This window comes from Melanerpes formicivorus, unplaced genomic scaffold (assembly GCF_026170545.1).
Source record: "Melanerpes formicivorus ecotype bairdi unplaced genomic scaffold, bMelFor1.0.p_v2 SCAF_109, whole genome shotgun sequence".
NCBI lineage: Eukaryota > Metazoa > Chordata > Aves > Piciformes > Picidae > Melanerpes > Melanerpes formicivorus.
The window spans coordinates 1,592,472-1,606,138 of record NW_027142461.1 but is presented as its reverse complement, the minus strand read 5'-3'; the positions used below and the strand labels follow the sequence as shown (position 1 = coordinate 1,606,138).

General features: G+C 43.9%; 1 protein-coding gene across 6 annotated transcripts in view; it reads right to left on the bottom strand.

The window, feature by feature from the left end:
- HIVEP1 (HIVEP zinc finger 1) overlaps positions 1–13,667 on the bottom strand; it is a 157,609-nt gene that overhangs the window by 36,120 nt on the left and 107,822 nt on the right. For 5 of the 6 annotated variants that reach the window (XM_068166882.1, XM_068166877.1, XM_068166883.1 and 2 more), the window contains one exon: positions 2,338–8,264. In XM_068166882.1, the coding sequence (XP_068022983.1) occupies positions 2,338–8,264 (5,927 nt within the window). The remainder of the gene's footprint in view (positions 1–2,337; positions 8,265–13,667) is intronic. The other variant, XM_068166881.1, reaches the window with a different exon arrangement.

Genomic DNA, 13,667 nt, shown 5'->3' with positions numbered 1-13,667 from the left:
GAGATCCCACAGGGATTTGCCCGTAAGGGCAACAAGGCTGGTGAGAGGCCTTGAGCACAAGCCCTATGAGGAGAGGCTCAGGGAGCTGGGATTGTTTAGCCTGGAGAAGAGGAGGCTCAGGGGAGACCTCATTGCTCTCTACAACTACCTGAAGGGTGGTTGTAGCCAGGAGGGGGTTGGTCTCTTCTCCCAGGCTACCAGCACCAGAACAAGAGGACACAGTCTCAAGCTGCACCAGGGGAAGTTCAGGCTCGAGGTGAGGAGAAAGTTCTTCACAGAGAGAGTTGTTAGCCATTGGGATGTGCTGCCCAGGGAGGTGGTGGAGTCACCATCCCTGGAGGTGTTCAAGAGAGGATTGGACGTGGCACTTGGTGCCATGGTTTAGTCATGAGGTCTGTGGTGACAGGTTGGACTTGATGATCTTTGAGGTCTCTTCCAACCTTGGTGATGCTGTGATACTGTGATACTGTGATTTTTGTCCCATGGACTCTCCCTTTATTCAAATAAAGCTTTACAGGACTCCCCTGTCCCTATTGTGAACATTAACCCCTAGTGATGGGCCAGTTTTCCTTACAACTGTGCTAGCAAAGTCTCCCACTAATTTCAGTGTCATCAGGTTTACCTCTAATGCTATTTTGGCCTGATGGGTTTTACTCCACCTTCTCAGCTCCCACTGTAATTCTGAAACTATTTCTTCCCCTCACAGTTTCTCATCCTATTGCTCTTTTCCCCACTGATGACTTCATATCTTAGCAAAACATTTAGCACACAGAGAGCATACCAGCATGACCTTTGACAGCAACCATCTCTGTCACTCAAAGTCAACATAAATACGTTTTCCCAAGGCTGTGGTATGTTCTCCTCCAGAGCAATTGCTGGCCATACAGACCCCAATTCCCAGCCCAATGCCTGGCAACTTTTGTTGGAACTTTTGTTTATGGCACTTTTGTTTCTGGCAGACTGCAGGATTAGGACAAACTGATTGTGTTTAGAATAGAATAGAATAAAGCAGGTTGGAAGAGACCTTCAAGATCATTGTGTCCAACCTATCATCCAACACCACCTAATCAACGAAACCATGCAACCAAGCACCCTGTCAAGTCTCCTCCTAAACACCTCCAGTGATGGTGACTCCACCACCTTCTTGGACAGCCCATTCCAATGGGCAATCACTCTCTCTGTGTAGAACTTCCTCCTAACCTCCAGCCCAAACCTTCCCTGGAGCAGCTTGAGACTGTGTACTCCCCTGCCCCAATACATTGCTGTGTCATGATGGATTCTGTAGAGGTCCATGGCTAAAGTCCCATTTGTGTCAGCTTCAAAAAGAGGTTTTTCATCAAAGCCACAGTGTACACAGCAAAGAAAGAACAATATGCTTCAGAAAGCTTCACTAGGTGGGACAATAAAAGCTAGTCCTGGGACCATTAAATAGACACGGACAGTTCTTACCCTACTACAGGACAGAGAACCACCATTCACAGACACGGTTCGATCACTAAGGAACACCAAATCCAGCACAAACCAGCACAGCTTTGGACCTGTCCGTAACAAACCTGTCCAGTGAGTGAACTACTGATCATGTGTCCAGCCACAAGACAGATGAGGAAGCACCAAGTGACCTCTTTGCTCTGCCACATCTGACTCTGGAATGATGCAGTGGTTTGTGTGGGTCATAAACATTGCTTGGAATACATTCCATTGCACATGGTTTAACGTCATCTTTGGAGCTGTATTAGTCCAAGAAGTTGTCAGGGGTTATATGACAGCTGTCATTTTCTTTTAAACTTTGCTATTTTTGTCAGTATTTCACACCACTGATTAACCTAGGTGGGAGAAGGGAAGCAGTACACTGCTCCTCTCACAGTTAGATGATCAGTGATGGTGAGAAATACTTTCATGATGGTCACCTGTTTGGGCTAAGCACTCCTTTATAACAGAACTTTGTAACAGAACATACCAGCTGACTTTCAAGGCAAAATGCACAATTATGACCTTAAGTTAACCTGGTTTAAGTTAAAACTGCTCCACAAGTATTTATATCCAGACTATTTTTGACCTACCATTTGCCTTTAAAAAATAGCCAAACACACTCCTGCCACAATGAAAGCTTCATATTCAGATTTCAATCCAGGAACTAATTTCCATGAAAAGACCTAAATCCTTTTGAACAGGCTTCTTAATAGAATTAAGATCTTTTTAGCAGCTTGATCTAACTAAAATAAATAAGCACATATTATGATGTGGGTCAGGAGTATTGCACTCTAAAATATGAACGAGCATCATCCCAAAGCAAATCCTCTGTAAACCATCAGTGCACATCAAGCATAGCTTAAGTACCTTGGTTAAGCTGTTCTTCCACTTGCTTGAATAGACCAACACATCAGACCTGGGATGAGTAGTTCTTGCTTGAGTGTACAGCGGTTTCTCAACTTTCTGTTTGGAATTGAGAAGGGAGAGAGCTACCTTTGTTGACAAACCAAGTGGGTTGGGATTGTTGGGACTGATGGTCCATGTAGAATAGGCTGAGATTTTCTGATCATTTTGCAGCAGATGCAATGGTTTTCTCTTCAGGAGGTAACACCAGGTAAAACTTGTTGTGGTCTTGAGGCTTGGAAATGACAATCTCTGCATTTCCCCTGCATTCATGGCAGCCAGAGTAGTTACAGGTTTTGCTTGGCCCTGGCTGTTGATGTGGTTGCTTTCACTACCGTTACTTGGTGACCTTCTTTCTTGACTGCTACTTGCAGCCTTGAGAAGAGAACTTTGATTATTCACTGGAGACAGCTCAGATGCTTTTCTAACTACAAATACTGATGATGCTGAAGACTTAAGGTCCTCAGATTCTGGTGACTCCTTTAGGGTTTCTGAAACCCCAGCATCAGATGAATGACGGTCTGGCACCATCAGGTCTGAAGTACTGGCTTTGCTGCTCTTCTCATGCTGTGGAACACCATCAGGATCTAAGAGGTGATTTTCAAGAGGCTCTGTGGTGCAAACCTGTCTTACCAAAACTGGTTTCTTTTGCTTACCAGTAGGATCATTAGATCTAATATTCAGTGAATGCAGTGGTCTAGCATCCGTCATGCAGGCAGCTCCACTCTCATCTTTAACACGTTTTTGCTGTTTTTCCATGGCAATATCTAAACTGTTGGCTGGGGAAAGCATTCGTTTACTTGACGCTGTGGCTTCTGGTTGAGGGAACAGTCCACTAACTGGCACTTTCTGAATAATAGTCAGAGAGTTTGACAAAGGTGAATTTCTGGTTCCACTTTCTGGTTGTGAATTTTCAAATTCAAATGAATTTGGCAAAGTCCTCTGATGATCTTTGTGAGAATTTGGCAGCTGAGTTTTGCCTTCGAGCGTTGGCACCGTGACAACATTTGTTTTGCAAACAGACTGATTGACCTGATCCCGAGTCACCAGAATGTGAGGCAGAGGTGTAACAGTTGCAAAGCCGTAAGACGGCATGCTGCTGTGAATCCGGACGGGAACCACAAAGGGAGAGATCTGGTGGATTTGACTGCTGCAGTTATTAGGGACAATCTGCTTTAGAGGAGGCACAGAGTATGGATTAGACATGTCAGACAGTTTAGTCTGTAGTTCAAAGGAGGATGCATTCTGGTCCACCGCAACTTGACTTTGAACAGCCTGAGTCGAAGTATTTTTGAGCAGTTTAGAAGAATATGGCTGACCTATATGCAACGTTTTAACATGAAGTTGATACTTTGGAGCAAAACAATCCTTTGTTTCATCAGGACGACAAGAAAGTGTGGATGTGCTCCCTTGTTCCCCTTGGGCTGATGTTTTAGTAGATGTCTGGGAAGCCTGATGAGTCGTGGATAGCTGTCCTTGATTACTCACCACGTGATCTAGAGGCTGCTGAACCGCCGACAGGCTAACAGGATTACAATTCTGAATTGCCGAGTGAGGCCTGGAGTGAGGCTGTGAATGCTGAGTACTTGAAGGAAACTCCACTGCAGACTTGCCAGAGGTGGACAGCCTGTGCAATGGCCCGGTGGGCACATCTGTCACATGAGCTGGCTGAAATGAAGAAGTTGACTTAACTTGAGGCTGATGATTTTCTGGAGCAATATTTAAAGAGATTTGTCTTACAAACGGCCCCCTCCTCCTTTCTAGCAAAGGCACATGTCCAGTAACTCCATTTGCAGATGATACTTTTGGAGCGGCTATCTCCACAACTGGGATAGGTTTTGATGGAGACATGCTTCCACAGTCAAAAGACTTACTCCTGTAGTCCACAACCTCCATAGATGGCTGCGTGCAGCTGATTTGCTCTGAGGCGGCACGTCTCATTTCACGGTAATGAGGTCCAGGCAGTGTCAGTGTGTGTGAGCCAGCAGGAATCATGAGGAATTCTAATGACTTAGCAACAGGCTCTGCTTTGGAAGGGTTCTCAGCCTTCAAAATTTCATCTTTATCAAGTGAAGTCGAGAAACTGGAAGCATGAGACAAGCTACTCTCCCGACTTAGGCTTCTGGAAAGCGTAGAGTCGACACTTGACTCAGCAGAAGAATGCTCCATTTCAGCCAAGCGAATTCTTTTCTTCTTTGGCGGAAGCTTTTCTGTTGGCAATTTTGACAGTGTTTCGCTGCGCTGTGGCCAATTAAACCTTTCTGTCTTTTCCTGATCACTGCACTGGTTTTCTTGATCCCTGTCTGGCTCTTCCGTGACCAGTATTTCAGGAACCTGGATGTTATGCTGGCGAACAAGTCTTGATGGCTGCAGTGGCACACTTCTCTCATTAGGAACTATTTGGCTTCCCTGAACTTCCCCTCGAGGTGCTTCTGATGACAGGGGTTGACGATGCTGTGGGGTATTCAGATGAGGATGTCTGTCCTCTTGGATTACCATTGTGTTCAAAGAATGGTGCTTTGCAGCCTTGTTGGGCTCCTGAGAAGATGAGGGTGATACTCTTTCAAATGACTCCGATTTCTCAAATGAGCTATTTCTGCTCAGTGAATTGGTGTGCTGTATCACTGAAATGCCAGTTCCTTGTCTTTTCAACTCCACCTTTTCTTGCACAGCTGTACTTGCTTGCTTCTCAATGAGTGGAGTAGTCTTTGTCTCAGTAGTCTGATCTGTGCCTCGAGCCACAAGCTGAATTTGGGAACTCTGAAGTAGAAGGCTGCTTGGCTGCTGTGACCCTACCACTGTTGTTGCACTGTGTTTTGACAGACTGGAAGAATTTGCTGGCTTGCTTTGGCCTTCTGTGTTCTTTGAGGGTACGCTCACATCATTTTGCTGGGGGTCATCATCATCGCCAACGCTTTTCATTTTCCTTCTTTTCCTTATCTGGGGTGTTTGCTCCCAGACCCCCGTTGAAGTAGTGACTCTGTAGTGTAGAATTTGAGGCTGCGTACTGTTCGGAACAGTTTTATGCTCAGGCTCTCGGATTGCTGCTTTCGTTTTAGGTCCGTGCAACTCTGAACAGTAAAATTTCTTGTGGTTTTCAAAATTTTCCAGTTTTCTGTATCTGTTTCTGCAGGTTTCACACTCAAACATTGTGCCTCGCACCTGAGGGGACTTCTTTGTTTTTTCCAAATTTGAACCCTGTGCCAGGGATTTGCTTCTTTGTAACAAAGATTCGTTTGATAAATTGCACCCCAGATAATTTTCTTCTACAGATCGCATCGGTCCAAGAACCTGGCTTTCACCAGTGGAAGAATCTTCTATTGCTGCCTGCCTAACAAGGGTCCGAGGATGCCCGCCTTGGTTCAGTGGGGTAGCAGGTCCTGATACAAAAACATCGTCATACAGAGAGCCAATTTTATCATCAAATGACTGACTTCCTCGAAGGGGATGAGAGGGAGGTATTACATTTGGAGGTACTGCTGAGTAGCTGGTAGTAGGCATGGAATTACTTCTTGTTATAGGTAAACAGTCAAGGGATGGTACAGAAAGAAGAAAAACTGGCTTTGATTTCTCAGTGGGTGTGAAAGGAGACTTTGGTATATCAGAGCTCGAGCTAGTTCTTCTTCCCATAGGCTTTAAATCAAACTGGAAAGAATCCTTAAATATGTAGGATTTCGGTGAATCTATGCTTCCTCTTCTTGAAAGGGAAGTTCTCCTTGGTTTCACACTATCTAACTGCTTGTCATCCACAACAGCTTCATTATCCGAGATTAATTTTGAGATACGTTCCTCAAGAGTTTTTGTTGCCATAGGAGGTCGCATTTGGCCAGAAAGGATCAGATTTTTTTCAGCACACACAGTCTGTACCACTGATGCTACCATGCCACTTGCTCGTGGCACACAGGGCAGGTTTTTGTTTGACTCTTTCTCAGAGGTCAACAGTCCTCTTACAAAAGGAGCTGGTGGGCTCATTGTTTGATCGGCACTTTCAGAACGAGAGAAATACCCAGAATCAGTACTACCTAAACTTCTAGGGCTCAAAAGACCTTTTCCCTGCTGATCTTGGGAACCATCAGTTGCCTGTTGTCTCTGGAGCTGAGCGTGCATTGCTCCTACTGCAGATCCCAGCTGGTCCTCTAACAGGCCTGTTTCTGGTTTGTGATGTTGCTTTATGTCATTCTCCTTGACTGAGGCTGTATGTGTTAAATTTGACTGAAGAGCTGTCACTTTAAAATCTCCCTTTCTCTGTGCTGCAGCAAGCTCCGGTGCTGGTTCTGTAACTTTTGGGCTATCAGCCCTTAATGGAGAGACATTTACAGGATGAACTACTACTTTTGGTAAAGCTGCCCTTACTTGAGGTTCTGCATCATGTAATGAAGAGTCCCCTGCTATACAATCTGGGTTGTTTAATGGAGCAGGGCTTCCTTTCCGCAGTGTTTCTGTATTTGAAATAACTTTCACTATTTGTGCAGGTTCCAGCTCCTGATCATCTTGTCTTTCATCAGCAGTGCCTTCATCTTCACTTTCACCACTTTCTTCTGCATCTGAATGAATGCTAAGTGCTTTGTCTGAGTCATGGGATAAGAAGAGACCACCTGAATCTGGTTGTAGGCCAAGCCCAAGTTTGATAGCATGTGCATGAGACTTTTTGTGCTTGTACAGATTGCTTTTGGTTTTAAAAGAAAACCCACACGTCACACAAGGATACGGTCGCTCTCCCGTATGGGATCGGATGTGCTTTTGGAGAACGCTGGGCTTGGCGCAGGCCCGATTGCAATACTCACAGACGTATTTCCCTAGCTTTTTAGGCTTCTGTTCTACCCCATGGTTTACAACTGATGTTATCTGGGCTGAGTTATACACAGGACCTATAGACAAGTGTGTTGAACTCGATGTGCTAATTGACAACGGTGAAGAGCTAGCTATCAACTGGTTCTGAGCGAAAACCTGAGTTGCAGTGGAAGATGAGGTGTGAACAACAGAAGAAGTTACTGCTATGCTGTATATCTGCTGGAGCTTGGAGTTCTCTTGACTCTGCTGTTGCACCAGCGATCTAGTGAAGCTTGGACACATAACAACCTGGGGATTTTGCTGACTGGTTTTAGTAATAAGGTCCTGTGAATGAGAAACCGGCTGGCCTTGTGCTTGTCCAGTCTTGGCTGCTGCTGCTACATGCACATTGTTTAATGAACCGGGGTAGTAGTGAGCTCCACTTGCAGACTCGTGCTGTGACAATGTGGACTGATTCTGGACACTCATAGTATTGGACGTGAGACTAGAAGAGGTGCTTACAGTTTTATTTGGTCTGAGTTTCTCTATCTGCATCCCATAAGGGGGGCACTCTTGTGTTAAGGTGTTCAGTTCAGGCTCCATAGCTTTTAGTAAGACATCAAACGCAGTACGTGTACATGGGGACGATGTACTGCAATCAACAAAATTAATACATTCATTACTGTCAGTCTTTGTTTTACTTGATGAGGAGTTTGAGAGAGACTTCTTCTCTAGTGAGTTCAGGCGGCTTACATCAGCATCCTCCCCTGCCTGTTTACCCAAATCTAAGGACTGATGTGTCACAGAAAGCTTTGTCTGCATTGATGTCTCAGATTTGGTTGTTTCAAGACTTATCTCACTAATAAGAACTCCCCCATTTTGTTTGGTACATTGATTTCCATTTTGCAAGGGTAAGTGATCCTGTGCCGTGGTGTGTTTGGAGGCATCTGGATGAGCTTTTAGCGGTGAAGGGTCTACGCTTGGCTTAACCTTGGTTTCAGCAGGGCTTCTCAAAGGTGATTTTGGTATTTTTTTTAAATGGTTTTCGGTCACAATCTTTTTTCTTTTTACACCTTTAATTGTATCTTGGGTTCCTCTAATACCAGCATCAGTGATTTCTGCTAAAACACAAAGAGAATAAAAAAGAATGTTAGAACGGGGTAATGCAGCGTATTTTTATTCCTACCATTTATCATCTCTTAAGTTTCAGTAGCAAGCCCTGGGGCAATGGAACTGTCCATCCCTCCAGCCTCCAATATTATTTTCAACAGTAAATGTATCTTAGCAAAGATCTATTTTGTTTCCCTCTAGAAGAGCAAGGCTTTTTAACTGATGCTGTAAGACATTACCCAAGTAATTCACTGTGTGAAAAGCTTCAAAAGAAATGTAAGAAAAGAAAGGCTACTGAAGGAATATTTTAGCATTTATAGCAGCTCCTTTTCAGATAAAGTAAGACGAAATCTCTTTCTTCCAATTGTTTAAAAATTCAAATCATCATAGCAGGAAAACGAGGAACCGAGACACAAATCCATTTTCATGTCCTGTTTCTCACTTTTTCCATCTCTGTGTTGCTGTAGTCAAGGAATGAAGACAACTTCCTCATGGTTATATTTGTAAGTAGATTTATCATGGAAACGGCACAACCACCCACACCATCTGTCAAATGCTGTATTTCAGAGTTCCAATTACTGAACTTCAATAGCATTTCAGATGAGCAACTACTGTAGATGAATAAAATCGGTCACACTTAAATGACTTTCTATTTGTGCATCACGAAACAAAATCAACTAAATTTGAATTACTTCATTACTAGCTACACTTGTTGCTGATTTTTAAGCAGGTATGCAGGCAGAGTTTCAGAAGTGTAGTGAAGAGCAAAAGAACTGGGAGATTATTCAGCAGAATAAATTTATAGCATGTATGTCTGGAGAGTCCAATTTCCTCTGTAACAAAAAAATCCCACAAAGACTGAAATTCAGTGCTGGCACTTACAAGTTGGGGTTTTTAATAGATACCTGATGTTTACTAACACACCGTAGTCTACCTCAACAGTGTGACATTTAATCTGTTAGCTAATTATTTAACTTGTTTTACTTCTTCTGTAACATACACCCAGTTATAGCCGCCGCCTCAGCTATCATCATTAGTAGTGCAGAGGAAGCCAAATATTAAATGGATACAAATCAAATTTCTCAAGCGTTCACAACTCATTCATTAGGCTGTTAGCCAAAACCGTATCTGATTGCCAATACTCAAAGCAAAGGAAGAGTCTGATATGACTAAAGGGATGATGTCTGCGCAAAGGTTCAGCTGCCCACACATTTTGGGAAGTAGTATTGAGTAATTCCGTGTAGTATGGTTACCTGCACATAGAGTCACTCATGAAGAGATTCATAGAATCATAGAATTATTAAGGTTGAAAAAGAAGGATCAAGTCTAATCATTAACCTACCACAATCAAGTTCATCACTAAACCTTGTCCCTCAGCACCACATCTACATGGGTTTTAAATCCCTCTAGGGATGGTGACTCCACCACTGCCTTGGACAGCCTACTCCAGGGCTTGAGAATGGTTTAGGGGAAGAAATTTTTCTTAATATCCAACCTAAGCCTCCCCAGGTGCAACTGGAGGCTGCTTCCTCTTGTCCTATTGCTTGCTACTTGGTAGAAGAGACTGACCTCCACCTCATTACAGCCTTCTTTCAGGTAGTTGGAGAGAGCAAGAAAGGAGGTCTCCCCGAGCCTCTTTTTCTTCAGGCTAAACAACCCCAGTTCCTCCAGCTGCTCCTCATAAGCCTTGTGCTCTAGACCCTTCAGATGCTTCACTGCCCTTTCTGAACATGCTCAAACACCTCCATGTCCCTCTCGTAGTGGGCAGCCCAAAACTGAACCCAGTATTTGAGGTGTGCCCTCACCAAAGAACAGCCTTAAGACAATGCAATAAAGAGACAGAGTTCTTACAATCCACTTTATAAGGAGGTAAGCGGAGAAAGCTCAGACTTCCCAGTACCCATCAACCCTATGGCCCCCTTTTGAGTGGCATGAAGACTATCCTCTTGCACAAACACCAGCTGGCTTCTATACTGTGGTGGGAGGAAAGCCAACGCATCTGACAAGAGCTGATGAGTCCCGGGGTGAAATTCCTGCTACATGAAAAGTAAATCCAGGCAATGCCTGAAGCTTATCTAGCAGAAAAGAATGCAAAGTGACCAGTAGGCAAAGGCAGGCAGGAAGATGTTTTGTTTCCTCTGTGCCTGAGCATAACCCAACTGAGATGTACGCTAATGACAGATACTTGGAAGCTCAGAGTCCTGTTTTCAACTCGATGCCAACTTAATGCAGACATGTATTTGTTTAGGGTGAATGGATATTCAGCTTTCCTGGCAAACAGAAAGATTGAAAGCTACATGTCAAACGTATTGTAAATGTAGAAGTTCTGCAGAACCTGACTTATTCCTTTCTCAGCCCTACTAAAGGAAGTTTAATGGTTAAGAGTGACAGACTCTTGTCATATTCAGCACTCCCATGAAAAGAATGATCAAATCCCTTCCCAGAACTACTGGCTTTAAATCCCAGTTATGGGGACTTTGTGCTCCTCTCGTGCATCCAGAAAGACATTTCTGCAGCAATTTTTCTATTAACCTTTAAATGAACCTATTCATATTAGACTGAAGGTAGTCAAGGTCAGGCTGTCTTCCATCATGATGTTTTGGACTTTTCCAGTTCTTCACAATTAAACTTACACTTATAAATTATCTTGTAAGTTATCTTATGTTAAGCTCACACTTGTAAGCTCTCATCAGTATTAATGATGGTTTCTTTAAAATTCATACTCTACTGCAATTCTTTTTTCTTCAGTAACAACAAAACCCAATTTCACACGAATCAAAGAGAAAATAACAGGGTAATTATATAAAAGGCTGCTTTTAGCCATGGTTTGGTGATCTCTCTGCAGCACAGCCACCCTAATTGAGTGTAAGTAATTTGGTTCCTTTATGCACACACTGCAGCTTTCATCCCATCACAATCACACCTCCACACCAATCACACCGCCGGTGTCTGTAGCAGAGCACTAGAGGAAGAGCTGAGCAGATTACACATGGCTGCAAAGGAAGGAGTGCCAGGAATTGTGAGCATCTGAGCAGACAGACTTACACAAAACAGACTAAGGTGTTTTCTACTGCAGGAATTGAACAATCAAATGACATGCTGCTTCCTGGTGCCTCAGAATATGAAATTGCTACTAGTCCTGGGTTTGAACCATTTAGTGCAGAGGAACAAACACACTCAAGCTGCACAATGCTAGTAACCTGAAAATCCACACAGCTGAGAGATGCATTGCAGAATATCACAGAATCACACAATGTTAGGGGCTGGAAGGGACCTTGAAAGATCATCTAATCCAACCACCCTGGCAGAGCAGGATCACCTATACCAGATCACACAGGAACGCATCCAGGGGGGTCTGGAGTATCTCCAGAGAGAGAGAGACTCCACAGCCCCTGGGCAGCCTGTTCCACTGTTCTGTTACCCTCACAGTGAAAAAAATATTCCACATGTTTACATGGAATTTCCTATGCCCCAGCTTCCACCCATTGCCCCTTGTTCTGTCATTGGGCAGCACCAAGAAGAGCCTGACCCCATCCTCTCGGCACTCCCCCTTCACATGTTTACAAACATGAATGAGGTCACCCCTCGGTCTCCTCCTCTCCAAACTAAAGAAACCCATCTCCCTCAGTCTCTCCTCATAAGGAAGCCTTGAAGAAAGTAAACATGCACCAAATCTACCAATCAAGTAACTAAAAATGTGGATCCATTATGACTACAAGATCAGAATTTTCCATAAACTATTTACTGCTTTACGTTTGAAAAAAATATGGTTCAATACACAGCAAACCATAAAAAACTCTTTGGTAAACTGAACAGGAAAGAGAAAAGGCTAGACAAAGGCAAGCCATGTGTGGCTTTAGGTAGACAAAGTCATTTTCTTTAGTCTTCACAACTGTTAATTGTGCTGCTTCTATACCAACACAACTGCAGTCTACAGGAATCATGATAACTATGGTTTCTACAGCTTTTATGATTCCAGAGGTGGAGCTGTGGGTTGAATTCGCTGTGTTCATCTAGGAAATCCTGCAAAACCTCTTCTTGACAATGACTTTACCAAATTTTGAATAGAATAGAACAGAATAGAATAGACCAAACCCGGTTGGAAGAGACCTTCAAGATCATCATGTCCAACCCTTCAACCAATCCAACCCACCTAAACAACTAACCCATGGCACCAAGCACCCCATCAAGTCTCCTCCTGAACACCTCCAATGATGGTGACTCCACCACCTCCCCAGGCAGCCCATTCCAATGGGCAATCACTCTCTCTGTATAGAACTTCTTCCTAACATCCAGCCTAAACCTCTTCTGGCGCAGCCTGAGATTGTGTCCTGTTGTTCTGGTACTGGCTGCCTGGGAGAAGAGACCAACATCCGCCTGTCTACAACCTCCCTTCAGGTAGTTGTAGAGAGCAATAAGGTCACCCCTGAGTCTCCTCTTCTCCAGGCTAAGCAGTCCCAGCTCCCTCAGCCTATCCTCACAGGGCTGTGCTCCAAACCCCTCACCAACTTTGTTGCCCTTCTCTGGACACACTCCAGCAAGTCAACCTCCTTCCTAAACTGAGGGGCCCAGAACTGGACACAGTACTCGAGGTGTGGCCTAACCAGTGCAGTGTACAGGGGCAGAATGACCTCCCTGCTCCTGCTGGCCACACTGTTCCTGATGCAGGCCAGGATGGCATTGGCCCTCTTGGCTGCCTGGGCACACTGCAGGCTCATGTTCAGCCTACCATTGACCAGCACCCTGTATTCTACACTACTCCTGAACTATTTAGAAATCCTTATCATTAATGGAAATCCTTAACCCATGTTCACTAACAAACACATTTTTCTAGGGAACAAAAAAAACCAACAATCCCTGACAACTTAATTTCACTTCCTTTTAGCTTTTTGTTCCTTGTGTATAGATCTTGGCTTTGTATTCACAGTTTATGCTGAAGATATTTCATGACACGTTTGTTAATCTACAGCTACATGCCTGCACAAAGATCAACTCCATCAATAATTCCAGCAGCAACAGAACTAGCAGAAAGCATCAATCCCAGAATGCTAAAGACTCCTCTGCCTTTTGGAACTAAAGACTTTCAGGAGCATGGTAACTAGCCAGGGCTCTGTATCCACATTAGTGAGCTGCCACTGAACAAAGAGAATGTAAAAACAAAACACACCAAGAAGTTGATCTGCTTTTCTTTCTCTCATTACCTCTCCATGCACTCCTCTCCCTCTGTAATCACAAAGCCCTTCTCATTGCTGGGTGGTAACTCTCCTTTATCTCAAGTGGTGTTGTTGAGCACAGCTATCATCTCAACCAGATGTGTAAAAGGTATCTTTTTCATAAGGGACACTAGAGCATCTCTTCCCTGCTTTGCCTGCTTGGCTTTGTTCTGTTTTGCTCTCAAGATTCTCTGTTTAATT